Source organism: Epinephelus lanceolatus, chromosome 10 (assembly GCF_041903045.1).
Source record: "Epinephelus lanceolatus isolate andai-2023 chromosome 10, ASM4190304v1, whole genome shotgun sequence".
Classification (NCBI taxonomy): Eukaryota; Metazoa; Chordata; class Actinopteri; order Perciformes; family Serranidae; genus Epinephelus; species Epinephelus lanceolatus.
Genome location: NC_135743.1, coordinates 16,546,375 through 16,562,107, shown reverse-complemented (window position 1 = coordinate 16,562,107; position 15,733 = coordinate 16,546,375). Strand labels below are relative to the sequence as shown.

At 43.6% G+C, this 15,733-nt stretch overlaps 1 protein-coding gene across 2 annotated transcripts in view; it reads right to left on the bottom strand.

Annotated features, from left to right (window-relative positions):
* The window catches only part of LOC117265655 (nectin-2), a 92,646-nt gene that overhangs the window by 52,558 nt on the left and 24,355 nt on the right, over positions 1 to 15,733 (bottom strand). For both annotated transcript variants that reach the window (XM_033640266.2, XM_033640267.2), the window contains exons 2-6: positions 7,354 to 7,463; positions 6,226 to 6,475; positions 3,609 to 3,902; positions 3,344 to 3,461; positions 2,522 to 2,670 (exon numbers count right to left, since the gene is read on the bottom strand). In XM_033640266.2, the coding sequence (XP_033496157.1) occupies positions 2,522 to 2,670; positions 3,344 to 3,461; positions 3,609 to 3,902; positions 6,226 to 6,475; positions 7,354 to 7,463 (921 nt within the window). The remainder of the gene's footprint in view (positions 1 to 2,521; positions 2,671 to 3,343; positions 3,462 to 3,608; positions 3,903 to 6,225; positions 6,476 to 7,353; positions 7,464 to 15,733) is intronic.

Below are 15,733 nucleotides of genomic sequence, written 5' to 3'. Positions count from 1 at the left end.
TAAATGCCGTCAGCATCCTCTCTCTCTCTCTCTCTCCCTCCATCCCTCATGCCTTGCTCTCTTAGTGTGAGGATTGCACGCTGGCACTGATTTATCCTGGTGCATGTTCCCTGGCTTTTTAGTCTGAGAGCAGCAACCTTCATCTTTCCCCCCTCTGCTGCCTGGATCGTTGTATCTTCCTTGCTTATTGCTTGTACTACACAGCAGGAGATGGTGACATCCTTTGTGCTACGGAAGCCAGTTATGCTACAGTGCGGCGGTACAGAATGGCCCCAGAGGAGTGGTGACGCATGCTGTGGCACCATAAGGAGCCAAGGGACTTGAAGAAAGATGGGGGGTGAGCGAAAGACAGAAAAAAGGATGAAATAAAGAGAGACTGAGCAAAAGGACAAGAAAAGAAATGAGGGCATGAAGTTTCTGGGTTGCTCTTAAACTGAAGCCACCAGAGAAATGCGCTTTTTCCCCATTACGGGCAAGGTTTAGCCTTATGTCAGCAGAAAATAACTTCCGGTTAAGTGCAGGCAGAAGAGTGGAGGGGGATGTATTTTGTATGAGGTGAAAATCAGAAATGAACCCTGTTGAGGGGTGCAGCTAAAACTACTGAGGAACAGAGGGGGATGGACTGTTTTCCATCATAACTGGCACCGTTCTGGATGGTTTAACTCAGACGCCCGAGGTGGAACAAGCTACACAGCACACAGACAGATGCATGCACCTGAATACACATAATATCACAAATATGAGCCAGCAAACATAAACAGACAGTACACCAGCGCATGTCTAGCCTCAGCTAGACCCAAGGCTACACAGAAATACCACTTCTTTTCAAAGTCAACAGTGTCACTGCGAGTCAAATTCATCACTTGCAGTGATTGCAGCCTTATCTTCAAGCCGCTGAGTTTAATGAACACTGCTCATTTACTTTGCTTTAGTCTCTCCTGTCATTAGCGATGGCCAAGGGTACTGCTGAGATGCTACTCAGTTTCTTTTGTGATCATGACTTCAGGGGGCGAACCGCTCCCTCTCTCATTTCAGAAAAAAATACAGAAAAGGCGAAAATATCATCTCATCCATGTGCACCACTCACAATGTGAACTAAACCTTGTGAACAAACCGCTTTGTAAATGCCATGTGATGCACAAAGCCAGTAGACAGACCTTGGGTACCGCTGCGGCATAGAAACCTTGATAATTCAGTGTTATTGAGCTCATGCAAAGAGACACAGAAAAGTGATATGCATTCCTAATAGGACACAGAGAATTAGTGAGGTGAAAAGTCAAAAGAAAGAGCCCACATTCGTGCACATTCTGTAGAGCGGTCACACACACACACATACACACCATGGACAGAGCAGCTGGACCCTCTAACCCTACACTACACACCCAAGATAGTCCTCAGCACAGAGAATGTATGTGTGTTCATGTGACATGTGAGGCAGAACAAGGTGTGTGTCCCTGGGGAAAACATGAGAGCATAGCACACCAGGAAATGTGTAGCATGTATGATTTAAGTGCACTCGGTTCCAGTTCATCAGCTGGGATGATATAAATGTTTTCATATACAAGCTGGGGGAAAGTTTAGATGATGAATGAGGCCCAAGTGAGCCACCAATGTTTTTTATTTTACTTCTGAAATGTTCACTGCTTTACCGAAGCATTTACTGTGTTCAGTTCATCAGTGAGTTGGGACATTTGTAACTTGTGTAAAGGCCCGGACACACCAAACTGACAGGCTAAGAAGGCCAACTGTTGCATTGCTTATTTCATGGCCAGAAAGTTGCACTTTAATACATTTTAAAGACTACAGCCAACGCCCAACCAGCACGTACGTTCTGTGCCTGCATGAGAGGAAATAACTCTCCATACCTGCAGGAGGCAGTAGTGTGTATTCTTCATTCAAAAAGGGAAAGCAGAAAATTGACAGGACTGATTCAAGATGCTAGTTAGCCAGTTAGCACATTTTCAACACAACCCGATGTTGAAAGAACAAAGGATATTAACTGTGTGATAGCGAACAGTAACACAAACAATTACTAACCATTTCTGCGAGACAGCTAACTAATCTTATCTACTATAACAAGATTGTTTGACTGTCACACCCTCTTGACTTTAGCTGTTTGTTTGCTTTCCTCACCTCCATCGCTCTTCTTATGCAATGAGCTGAACTGCCACTCAGTGATTTCTTTCACCGACAGGCTCTGCCATCTCTGAGGCCGACTGTACATGTGCATGAAAAACGACTGTTAGCTTGGTGTGTCAGGGCCCTAAGTTACACTTAATCTTGGTTTTAACTTACTTACAACAGGAAATGTGTCGAGTAATTATGATGCTGATTCATCAAACCACAGTGCACAAAGAGAACACTTCTGTTACTTGCTTCATGTTGTCCTCTGAGCAGGTTAAAGTATGTTAAATATTATCAAACCTTCATCTTGAGGGCCGTTAATGGACATGTTATGTAATAAAACTTTTTTGTGCACATTTGTTGGTGTGTTTGTGCTTGTTTGTGCCCTTTAACTCACCTCTTACAAAGACTGTGACCTGGTCTCTGCCGACCCCGATGCGGTTCTTGACCTCACAAACAAAAGTGGTGTTGACAGCATCGTCCACCTTCAGCACCTTCAGCTCTTTGCCTGTGATCTGCACTGTGTCTGGCTTCTCTCCTGACATCCTGCGGGGACGTGAGCATATTGGCATGAGTTTTAAAAAAAAGAAAGAAAGGAAGAAGGCCAAAAAAGAAATTGAAAATAGGATTGTGGTTTGTTTGACTTTGGGCACAATGAGAGCATCGAGACAGATGTACATTTACAGAAATATGCCGTATTGTGCAATGTCATCAAATTCAACTAATCTTGATCGGCAGTGCAAAACCAATCAGTTTCCCCCTTCCTCAAAAGGCAATCCATTATCACGCAGTGAAGGAAAATAGGATGGGGATAGGAGGAAAATCAAAACTGTTGGATCGGGGCCCGAAATCTCATCTCTCCCATTTTTAAGCACCAGACTTTAGTTCCCCCACCAAAATTTTGATACAGTTACATTAATAGCTGATGATACAGAAAAAGGGAGTGAGAAAGTCATATTGTGCTTCTCATTATGCGAGGGTTAAATCTCGAGTCGCAGAGTCCATTATGAGAAATTATACGGCTATCTCCATAATCAGAGCACAGCGCTGTAGTGGCAATAATAAAAGCGCTGATTACAGCTCTTTGAACCTGGGGACGAAGGGCAAGGAAGGGAGAATAAGAGAAAAAGAGATAAGAGAAAGCAAGGGCACTGAAAAAAAAGAGAGATGGAGGAAGAGACCACAATTCAAAAGAGAAGACAGATGTTGGTATACTCACGTCTTCCACTGGGTGGTCAGCGGAACAGGATTTGCGGTAGCATCACAGATTAGCACCACATTTGTACGACCCACGTACCAATTATTGTCGTAACCCACTATTGTCACCTGAGGGGGGTCTGAGGGAAGGACAGGTGAATGACAGAAGGGAGAAGAAGAAAAAAGTGTTCAATTAATCACTCCAAGGTTTAATGTTAGAGGGTGAACCACAAAGAAATTCATACTATGATACAGAAATACTAAGTGCTGTGTGTGTGGTGTCTTACACTGTACTGCTAGCTTCATCGGGAAGCTCTCTGGTTTGACTTGGGTTCTGTGCTTCACCACGCAGCTAATGTCTTTCCCGTTGTCTGCCGCTGTGGGAACCATGCGGTACTCGCTGGTCACGGTCACGGTGTTGTCAGTACCCGGCTTAGACACTGTCGTCGCATTGCCATTGGCTGTGGTCACCCAATTGATCTGAGCAGCGGGGCGACCATCCAAAGACTCACAGCGTGCCACGGCGACCGGCTTAGTGCCCGCTTCCACTGTCACGACGGAGGCCGAGTTCTGAGGCTTAGCTGATGGATGGATGGGTGGATGGACGGATTGATGCAAGGGTGGAGGGTGGGTGGGGGAGAGAGACACAGAGTGGCAGAGAGAAGATTAAAGGATGTAGAAATAGATAAAATGGAAATAAGACAGCTGAGGGAAAAGATAATGTGCACCATTATTGATAAACAATTTGAGTCACCAGCCTGGCAAAAACAAATCCAAAACCTCAATCTCCAAACATCCTGTGTTCCCCTACTTGCCCTCTCTTTCTCTCTCTCCTCTGTCTTTTATCTCTCCAGAGCCCACATTGATAAACACTTAGGCGCACGAGTGCAAACACACCCAAACCCTAAATCTTCTTTCACTCTCCCTCCATTTCTTTAATCTATTGTCTCTCTATCCCTATCAACCGCCATTGATAAACAATTTCCCTGACTGGTCCACTGCATTTCCATACACAAATTCTAAATCACTACATGATCTCTGCCAACCCCCACCCCCTGTCCTCATACCTCCTCAATTTCCCTCTATGATACAAGTGTGGGATCAGAGGAGAGCAGGCAGGACAGCAGCTGACAGCGGGCATGACAAGCAGCCAGATCAATATAGTGCCTTAGGGGAGGCAGGGAGGAATGATGCGTTGGAGAGAGAAGAGAGCGGAGTAGAGGCACTGGTGCCGGGCCAAGGTTAGACCAATGGTTCCATTGCATTAACAAGAACACAATTGATCTGACAATACCACTTATAATAGCAATTAAGCCTAGCTGGACATGCTTTTAACCTGCATACTACCTTTGGGGGTGGGAGAGAGCTAGAGAGAAAGACAGAAAGAGGTAGGCGGAGAGTACTTTGCATTTTTATATATAGTTAGCAGCGTGGTAAATGTGCATATGCTTGCTACAGATGGATGGGTGACAAATTTAAGGAAAAACTAGCATGCAACAGCTTTAATGCACCTCAATTCAACACATCTCAAGAAGCCCTACTGGAGAGAAGAGCACCATAGAACACAGAATTAGGTTTTTGGTGAGAGAAGCTAATTAATTGATAAAAGTAATTTTAGACAGTTGGTCGATTCTCCTAATATAAATTTGACAAAGAGCCAATTTGGTAAGTTTTCCAATGTAATAAAATAGATATTTTAATGCAAGCATTCAACAAAGCTTCAAGAGTTTGGGAAGCAGAAAAAATTAGTTTTGAAACAGCTTGGGTGTGAGCCTTGACAGACAGAGCCGTAAAGCCAGTGTGGTGCAAAACATTTAAAAGAGAGCTCCTGTTTATATCAAAGTTTTGCTTCTGTAGACCCAGCTTTGCTGACATGTAATACCAACCACAGGTACTGTTGTTGAAGTTCTGCCAGAAAATGGAGTAAGTTAGGGCCCTGACACACCAAGCTGAAGGTTGGGTGTTTGGAAATGTCAGGCCGTCTGTGAGTGTCTGTCGTTCTAGTATTTTGCGGTGTGACCTGCACCGCTGGCACTAGTTGGCCCCTGTTGGTGTTTTTTCAGCCATTAAATAGGCGTTGGACCTGGCCGAGCCCATCGGTGAGGGAAATCACTCTGACTGGCAGTTCAGCTCAGTGCACGAAAAGGATCTTAAGTGAGGAAAGCAAACAAATAACTAAAGTGAAGAGGGGGTGAGATAAAAACAAACTCGTAATATGAGCTAAAAAATATTTATTTAGCCATTGACTTCTTTCGTAAAAACAGTTAGTAATGGTTTGTGTTATTGCTCACAATCATAGGGTAAACATCCTTTGTTCCTTTAGCATCAGGTTGTATCGTTAATGTGTTAACTAGCATCTTGAATCCATCCAGTTGGTCTCCTGGTTTCCCTTTTTTAATGACGAACACGGACTACTGCTGCCTGCTGGTGTGAAGAGTTATTTGCTCTTACGCAAACGCAGAATTACGTGCCAGTTGTTTGCTGACCGTTGTCTCTGCAATGTGTTCAAGTGCAACTTTTTGGCCAAGCCACAGGCAATGTGAGGCAACAGCTGGCCTTTGTTGCCAGTAGGTCTTTCATGTGAGTTTGGCATGTCAGGGCCGTTACCCTGCGGCATAAAAAAATAAGTAGCTACCACAGTTTTCAAAAGAAGATCAAATTGTGGCTAATGGGAAACTTGAAAGTGTGAGCCCATCATTTAAGTTACAATAATAATATTTCATGTTTTGGGTGTTTGACATTGAGTGATTTTAAGGATGATATAGTTTTGTTGCCTAGTAACCTGGACATCTTTGCTATCTTTACATCCAGGACAAGAGTAGAGTAAACCCTGGACTTTACTGTGGCCTATCATCTGTCTGCTAGCTTTATATACACATGGCATAGATTATGTAAGTGACCTACCCAGCATGACAAGTTGTGTGATGCCTTGCTCGTTGCCACTGGGGTAGGTAGCATACTCGCAGATGTACTTCCCCTCATCGGTCATCCTAACATCACTTATCTGGATGGAAGGACTGCCCAGTGTTGGTGGACTGGCCATGAAGCTGACTCTGCCCTTCACAGGCGAGTCAGGGTAGTTGGGATCAAAGTTGGGGTGAAACACAGCAATGTTGATCCTTTCTGCGTCCTTTGGCTCGTAGATCCACGTGACCTGTGGTGGAGGAGGCACGGAGGTCAGGTTAGGATGCGTACAGTGCCTGAAGAAAAAACTGCCTCATTTATCATGGCATTGATAAGCAACGCTGGAGAGTATTTTCAGACATGCACATTTTGCTGTAAACTCCATGGGGCAGCGTTCACAGCATCACAATCAAATAAGTGGAGCAGGTATGAATATGCATGTGACTTTTCCAGGAGCAGCACTCGCTCTCTCTCTCCGCAGCTCTTAGTGGAACCAAACAGAGTTGTGTACTTCCCACTTCATTGAGATGCGACTAAGAAGTGTTTCTATTACCATATTCAATCCCCTAAAGCAAAATGAAGCTTAGCATTGTTTGTTTGGAGTAATAAAACATTAAGCCTAAATGTGATAAAAAAACCTATTACTAGCCTCAGGATTATTTCTGTGGGCTATGATTTGCTAGATTAAGGTTTAATGGGGTAGGTAAACAAGGCACATGGACCTGTATTATCATTTTATGTGCATTGTGATTGCAATGAATTGCTCTTACCCATCTGTGTGACTAAGTTTCACATACCTGCAGAATCAGGTTGGTACATAATTAACAAATCCTTTATTTTACAGGGAAAATAGCCATATGTTTAGTCAAATACTACACTGTGTATTCGCTTAATGGCCAATATGTTTGCTTCAATTGTGAAAGCAAGTTGTTGTCCCAAGCAATTTCGACAAATTGTACTGCGTCAAGTCAGCACAATGAGCTGCAATTTTGAGATGAAACAGATATTTTTATTAGAATTTCATACCACAAACCCAGTTAAGAGTTGATATGAGTGTGGTGGTATAAAGAAGTAATCAAATGCTAACTGAAAGAAAAACACATTGTGTCATGACAGTGTGTATCTGACCATTGTGAGCTGAATCCCAGTGGCATCGGTGAATTCACAGCGCAGCTTGACCGTTTGGCCGGGATATGAGGACACCTCAGGCTCCACCTTTACCCGCTGACCTGATGCTCCTAAGAGAAGCAAAGAGAAACATTAATGTCTGTCGTTTTCTTTCTTTCTTAACGAGGAGAGGAGACAAGGAGAGGGAGCAGAGGAATCGTGTTAGTACTGTACAAAGCCTCCTGATGATAAATGAGGACAGTGTGGAAGTGTCTGGTACAACAGAGGACAGCATTAGTGAACCCAGGCAAGTAGGCCAAGAGTCTGGTATCTCTCCATGACTGTGCGCGTGTGTGGATGGAGTGGTCGAGAAAAAAAAGGGGGATGTGTGCTGCAAAAAAAAGCAAGAAAAAAAAGAGGAAAGCCAGTTCTCTTTTGCACATAGGTCATAAATCATCTGGATGGTTTCTGCTTTTCTATAGCCTGCCATTTGCTGTGCCGACACATTCCTGTGTTACAGGAAGAGTCAAAATAAATATGCTTTTCTTGGTGTGTTGTATCAGTGGGTGTGTGAGACACAGAAAGAGCGAGGGAGCTTTAAAACAACAATCTGTCCGCGTTTATGCGAGTGTGTGTATGTGTGTGTGTGTGTGTGTAATCCAGGTTTCTGTGAAAATGTAATTACTTGTATGAGTAAGCGAGCATTAGTGTATGTCAGCAAGATGGCACCTGTTTTAAGTAAGAGTGGATTACCTGCGGATACACAACTTCAAATGTCTGCAGCCAGGGCTATGTGTGCATGTGTGTGTGCTTACAATGTGTTCAGCAGCAAGTTACACACATACAACAGCACCAAGGACGCACAATTTCCCCTAAAGACAAACAATTACTTGCGGAACTAGTTCCACTAGTTTGTGCTGAGCCCAAGCTGCTGTGTTGAGACTAATATGATCTGCAGGGCTGATGGAGCACACACACACAAACACCCACACAGATGAAACCCATAGGCTGGTAGATAAGAGGAAAGGCCAGTGCTGTCTTTCTCTTTTGACGAGCAATAAACACCACACCTTCTCTACTCTGGGGAGATCTGAGATATCAATACAGAGAAAGAGAAGGAGGAGGAAGCAGGGAAAGAATGAGTGGGAAAATAGAAGAAAACAAGCCTTTCCTAGAATAACACCAGCTCTCCCAGGACCAGCCCAATTTACAACCACAAAACAACCCCCTTGTAGCCACAGAGAAACCTCTGGACAACCACTAAGCAGCCCGTGGGAGCAGCAGAGAGCCTTATTGGGCTAGAAAGGAGAACAACTTGCTCTTTTTTTCTCCCTTGGACACATACATGAGCATATCTGTGCAAGTAGACACACAAAAGCATTCATGCACATATACATCCCTTGACAGCTTTATTGGCGATCTCCTGGCCTGTGATCTTTCATATGTCGAGAGCAGCGAGCGAAGATGAAGCTGTAAGCCCTCTGTCAATCTACCTGAACTAGCCTGACTAACTACAGATGAGCTTTGGGAAATGGGAGCTGTGCTCGGGTTACCAGAGGATGTAACAGACTGAGAGAAAAGGGGATGAAGGGTTATTGAAACCCTTGATTACTCATCTTGATTGAAGCGTATGGAGCAGCGTCAGAGGTCATTAAACCATGCGGAGTTAAAGATAAGTTGCTCTGCCTCAGGTTTCACTCATGTGCACATTGACACACAAACACGCACAGCTGTTGTGTCCACACATAATGTGGGGGCAGAGCAGAGCTGGGCCTGTTGTGTGTCATTCTGAGGCAATAAGAGCAGAGCCAACACAGGTCACCTCCTGCCAGAGCTCAGAGAAGAGACAGGCTGGTCTTATGAGACTCTATACAGCCCCAGGGAAATGAATATTACACGCAAGACATACAAAGAGTTGCACGTCTTCGTCCTCCATGAGAGTCCCGAAATCCCAGCCCCGAAGTCTCAGAGACTCAGTGTCATTAGAACACCAGACACGGAGAAGGAAAAGTCAGCGTGTGCGTGCGTGTGCGTGCACATGAACACAACAGACTTTTGGAAATGCTGAGGCAAGGCGGCATTTGAAATAGTAATTGTCAGTATAAATATTTAGAGAGCATTGGTCATATTTAACAGAAGAGAGAGAGAGAGATGAGAGGCGGAGGGAGACAGGAACTAAGGGAATTAGAGAATAAAAGACGGTTCAAGGGTAAGACCGAGAGGAAAGGAAGAGCGACAGAGGAAGAGAGAGATGGAGGGAGAGGAACAGAGGGTTGGAGGGGAGGGAGAGTGATAACAGAAGCCTTGTGTCACCGCTGCTCTACTTTACAGTAGATCTGCTGCCTGCAGGTGACATACAAAGAACGCCACCAAACCAAAATGCACATGAACAAACAAATGCACCTCTTCAGCATCATCAAGTAGTCAGATGTCACCCTCCTAAACACTGTCACCTATCATTATGTCTTTAACACCCACATGATGTGCATGCACACGCACACATTATGCTGATAGCGCCGCGACAGCCCTGCCATATTAACACAGTCCTCTCTGATCCCCTGCCTGGTCACGCTGACATTTCCATATTTCCCACCATTCCTCTGTGAAGAGGGAAATGAATCGGGAAGGAAGGAGGAGAGGAAGTGTGCAAGGAGGATGGAGGGATGAAAGGATACCACAGACAGCCTGGGAATGCCAAAGTGATGGAAGATGAGAGTGGAGGAGGGAGGTGTATGGAAAGTGGGGATGAAAGTGTGAGAAGAGAACGTGGTGCCAGGAATAGAGAATGAAAGAGGGAGTGCAAAGAGAAAGTGGTGAGAGAAGAGGAGATGAGGAGGAGGATTGCGAAGGGGAGACGGTGTGAGCTATAAACAAGGTTAATAGGAGACGGCTGAGGGACAAAAGAGAGACATTTAGGGGAAAGAAATAAGAGATGAGAGAGAGAGGGAAGGTGAAAAATAAACCAAGAGAGAACCTAAAAATGGAGAGGTGGTGAAGGGGGGGTGATACAGATGGGGAGAAACAGAGCGAGGAGAGGCAGATGAGAGGAGAAGAGACGGGAGGTGCTGAGCGGTGCGAGGCAGGATAGACTCCACACCTGACCTTGTGAGAAACACTGTGGCTGTGAATAGAGAAAGCAAAAAGACAAAAAAAACACAGCAAAACAGACTGAATGAGCAAAGGGAAGCAAGACAGTGAGTCAAAAAAAAAAACCCCTCAAAATCCTCATTTTCTCTGCAGCCCATTTGAGCCAGCCGTGGCTTATAAAACGAACATACGCTTATCAGCCTGTGTCCGCCCGCCTCGCTGCCTGGCTGGCTAACTCCAACGCCTAATGGCATTCATGTCCTCTGCCTGATCCCCGCTATAGCAGAGAAAAGCACAACGTCAGGGGGACAGGGAGTGCAGGCCATCACCTAAAATATCTAATGGCCTTCAGAGCTCACTGACTCTCTGCCATTTCATCAAGCTAGTGGCTATGCACTGTCAGGTGGGCTAGAATGAAGCTTCCCCATTCTGTGTGTTCTTGAAGATTGCTTCCTAGCACACTGTATGTATGTGTGTGTGTCTGAGTGTCGGAGAGAAAGCTCGAGAGAGACAATGAGAAAATGTGGGTGTGTTTTCCTTTGGCCTTTCCAGTGCATCACTGTCTCAATAAGCATTCTAGGCTTTCATTATTCTTCCAGGTCTGTGTGAATTTCTCAATTTCCATTACTCTCTTGTTGTTATTGTTGAGCCCACCCTCTCTGCTCCTGAAGAATAATAGCTTTGATACAGGCAGTACGGAGCGTCACTGTCCTGTCCTGGTGGAATCGGTCTCTGCCTGCTCTGTCTCTCAACATCTTCTTTTTTTTCATACAGGAGAATTAGAATGATTCCCATCCCACCTTTCAAGCTTGATGACTTCACATGCTGAGTTTTGGACCCGAGGGTGGCACTTGTGATGTTATGACTTACTAAGATACTGTAAGACACATTTTGGTCAGACCTCAGAGAACATCTGTGTAGTATACAACCACCTATGCAGTGCTGGTGGCTTAAAGATTGCGCGCCTATGAGCACAATAATGTAAAACACCTAATGAGTAAAACACTCGCATTTACAAACAGCTCCCATCCTCTTTGGGTCGATGCACAGGCATAAATTATCTTTGAGCTCAGTGTTCAATAAATATATGTCCATTAAATAAAAGTACAGGGATGTTTAGATCTTGTATTTACAAAGGCCGCATTTTACACCGCTTATTTATGACAGCCCTTGAAACGGTTCAGTTGTGCATATGGAAGGCTCATCATCTTTCCTGCCATAAAATTTCTCACTCGTAATAAGTGTATGTTGAGCATCCATGTTATTATATATTCACCGCTATGTTTGTACTAAGCAGGATTGTCAGACAGTGTTTGTAAAGACGCTCGCCAGGGAAAGTGAACGTAAAAGCCAACCCCAGATTCACTCCTCCATGTCGCCTCACTATTTTTGTGTTTTTCCAGTGCTGTGTCTCTTGGATGCTTGCTGCTTACGGTCGGGCTGGGGATCACTGACAGTCTAACAGTAACTAGAAGACACTCTGGATTGAAGGCATCCTTGAACTTCCACCCATACAAGACCCTGACTGTTGCACAACAGTAAAAGGATGATCTATCAGATCTCGTTACTTTACCCATTGTTCAGTGCTCTGGGTTTTATTCTCAGTGCGACAGCGTGTGCGTGTTTGTGCACTGGCCTTGGATACAAGTGGTTTCTAAACGAAAGCTCTGCCAAATACCAGCTTTGTGTGGCTCCCGATGTGCAGTTTTGTTTTTGTTTTTTTGAGACATTGGCACAAAGAAGCCGATTCAATTCTGCGATTATTACTGGGGTTGTACTTTTGTACAGTGCAGCTTGTAACTATTGGGACAGTGACACATTTTGCTGTTGTTTTGGCTCTGTACTCCAGTAAATGGACTTGAAATAAAGCAATAACTGAGATTAAAGTGCTGACTTTCAGCTTAAAGGGTGTTTGAGAGTATTTACTTCCATTTTGTTCACCTCCTGCGTGGGAGTCAGTCAGCGCCCTTTTTGTACATAGATTTTTTTGAACGGTGCAGCAGGACAATGACAGGGCAACAATTCCTGTCTCGTTCAACTAACATGGATATTACCTCCCTTCGATTCAAACTTAAAGTCAGGAATTAACCCTCATAATAACGAGTTTCATTTCAAATCCATTGTGCTGGTATACAGTTTCAACATATTAAAAATGTAAATGTCCAAATGTTTCATAACTAACCTGTCTATCCATGACGAGCAACAGCTTGTGACTGCTGTTTCTGCTCACTACATCTTCAATACTGTTCCCTTTATCACTTTGGATACTGTAATATTGCAATTTTTGAGACTGATGCTTCTGTAATTTGGTTGCTGATTGTTTATCTCTTTTGAAATCTTTTCTTTGTGCAGCTTTGGAAACTCATAAGCACAGACGGTCAAACGTGTGACACATTCTATTTATTTATTTATTTGGATCCCCATTTGCCACTACCAAAATATCAACTACTCTTCCTTCCTGGGGTACACACAAGTAAACAGGGTCCAAAATTAACACCTGCCAAGTGCCGAATCCAGGTAGATATTCTGTTTGGCAAATACATCTCAAAAGGCCACACTGGTGGGTAAATGTTTGCACCAAAATAGTCATGCAATTTAAAACTATGCTGAGAGGCTCTCGTTGAGCTGCAATGATTTATCGATTAGTGTCATCTCTTTAACTAACCCCCAACTAATTTGATAAATAATAAATTGTTTGAGTAATATTAAAGAAAAAAGTCACAGTTCTCTGATTCCTGCTTCTTAAATGTGAGGATTTTCTGGGTTCATTCCTCCTCTAAGACAATACACTGAATATCTTTGGGTCGTAGACAAAACAAGACATTTGATGACATAATCTTGGGCTTTGGAAAACACTGATCGACATTTTTCACCATTTTCTGACGTCTGACCAAACAACTATTCAATTTATCAAGAAAATGATGGACAGATTACTCGACAATGGATATAACCGTAAATTGCTGCTCTAGTCCCTACCGAGTTTTGGTGTCATCCACAGGCACACTGCTTCTGTAGCTATCTGTGCCGGAGTTTGACGCACACATACACACACACACTACCAGATGTGTTTTTGCATGTGTCGAACCAGCAAAACTGACTCACTATTTACCCTTTGGGACATTGGCTACTCCACGAAACTATTACTTGCTGCCAATCTGCTGCTCGCTACCATTATTTTGTCTGGCAAAAAATACTCTTGACCAGTGAACCTTTTTCATCTACCAGTCCTTTTGGCCGGTGAGTAAAAAAGTTAATTTCAGACACTGCAAGTATATGTAATTAAAAATCAAAGGCAAAAGGGAGCCAAAAAAGATACAGGCAAACTACAAAGACAAAAAACAATATATGCACAATAATAAAACTACCAATGACAGTAAGTACCCTCACTTACAGTCAGTAAACATTTGATACAGCTCAAACTTTATAGTAGAACTACTAAAAACAGCACATACAGTGACTGAAATAAAATAACTGAATGATATTATGTAACACAATATGTCTGAGCCATCAGGTATTTCTTTAACCTCTATTTTAAAAAACATGTTTACTATCTGACAGTCTAGCTTAAATGCCTGCCTGTGTAGCTGTGATTTCTGTCTGATGTTGCCATTATTGTGTCCACACCAAAACAGTGACACCACTGTGGCTGGGTGTCATGTCCAAACTGCTGCTGGTATGTACTAATAGCCATTATCAGCTGGAGTCTGAAACAGCACCAACCTGAACCTGCTGTCGACTGCTGCTGCTGCTGCTGCTGCTGCTGCTGCTGCTACCCGACACTGTTGCAGCGCTGGTTCCTTTGACCTTCACATGAACGCACACAAATGTGGGCGCACACACAGCCATGCAAACCCACAATGAACGTGCATACACTGCACACGCGCACACACACACATTTAGATGTGGATACTTTGGTATGCAGGGAGCAGAGTGGGAATGCAGCTTAGCTTTGACAGGCGAGGCAGTTTGACAAGCCAAGAATAAAACTAGGAAATGAAGACTTGAAATGTGTCTCGGCTTCTCATTGACCTTTCCACTGGGCTCTCTATAAGGGGCCAATCGATATCACATGAGAAAGCTACATTTAGAAGTAGCCACTGCTCATTATGGACTTCTCCGATGACATCCTATTATAATCCATTCATGCTGTGAGCATTACTAGCGGGAGCAACTGAGTCAAAAGCACCTTGGTTTGATAAAGAAATGCACTTCAAAAGACCAAGGCTATCGTGTGAGATCTGCTCTCAAAAATCACCATAGATGTTCAATCAGCTTGGAAATGTCACAAAGAAACACAGTTGTAAAAAGGGTTTGGTGTTACAGTGAGGTTGCATGCAGGAGACAGCAGGTAAAAAAACCAACCCCTGTGATGCAACAGGAGCAGGGAGGAAAAAAAAGTACAAGAAGAAGCGAGTGCTACATTTTACTTTGTTCACAGTGACATGATGAAATATTTGATAACTGACTCTGAACACAGTGTGGAAAGAGAAGGGGAATCAGACACACAGGAATAAATGAGGAAGAGAGGCAGAAATGCATGAAATGTAACAGAAGGAGAGCGAAGGAGAAATACGGGTTTGGAGGGAGGGACACGGGGAGACATGAACAGGCTTCAAAGTGCCAAGGAGAAATGAACAGCTGGAGGAGAAATCTGCACTGGGAGGTGTGAGCGCTTGGTGACTGTGTGTGTGTGTGTGTGTGTGTGTGTGTGTGTGTGTGTGTGTGTATATATATATAAACACACACATGCATCTGTATACTGATGCATATTCCTATTTAGTTGCCTGTTTATAACAAACATGCCCTAGGACTTGAGCGAATATCATTTGCAAAAATAAGCATTTGCCAATTCAATTAAGTGCATCATCTTAATGAAAAAAGACCCAGCAGGAAAGTTTATAAACCCTTAAAAAAGACAGTTTAATACTTTCGAAAGTATAAACACTTCAGCTTTAAATGCCAAAGCATTCTGCCTCCAAACCTGGACTATGACCTCAGTCTTGCAGTGAGACTATATGTCTATACAGTATGTATGAGACTGAGAGTAAAAGGAAACTGACAAAGTAGAGGAATTTACAATAGGATTTCCAAGCCATTTAACTGCAGGGGCCCTGACAAGAAATTACATACACAATAGCCCATGCATACGCCTCTCTGTGGACCTGTCTCGCTTTCTCATCTTCTATCTTCCATTCTCAGTTATGTATACACCACAAACAGAATATTTCAGGTCTAGCAAGCTCTGGCGGGCAAACAGGTCTGAAATAGGAATCCTGTTTGTTTGAATGAAATTGGAAAAACAGGAGTGATCCAT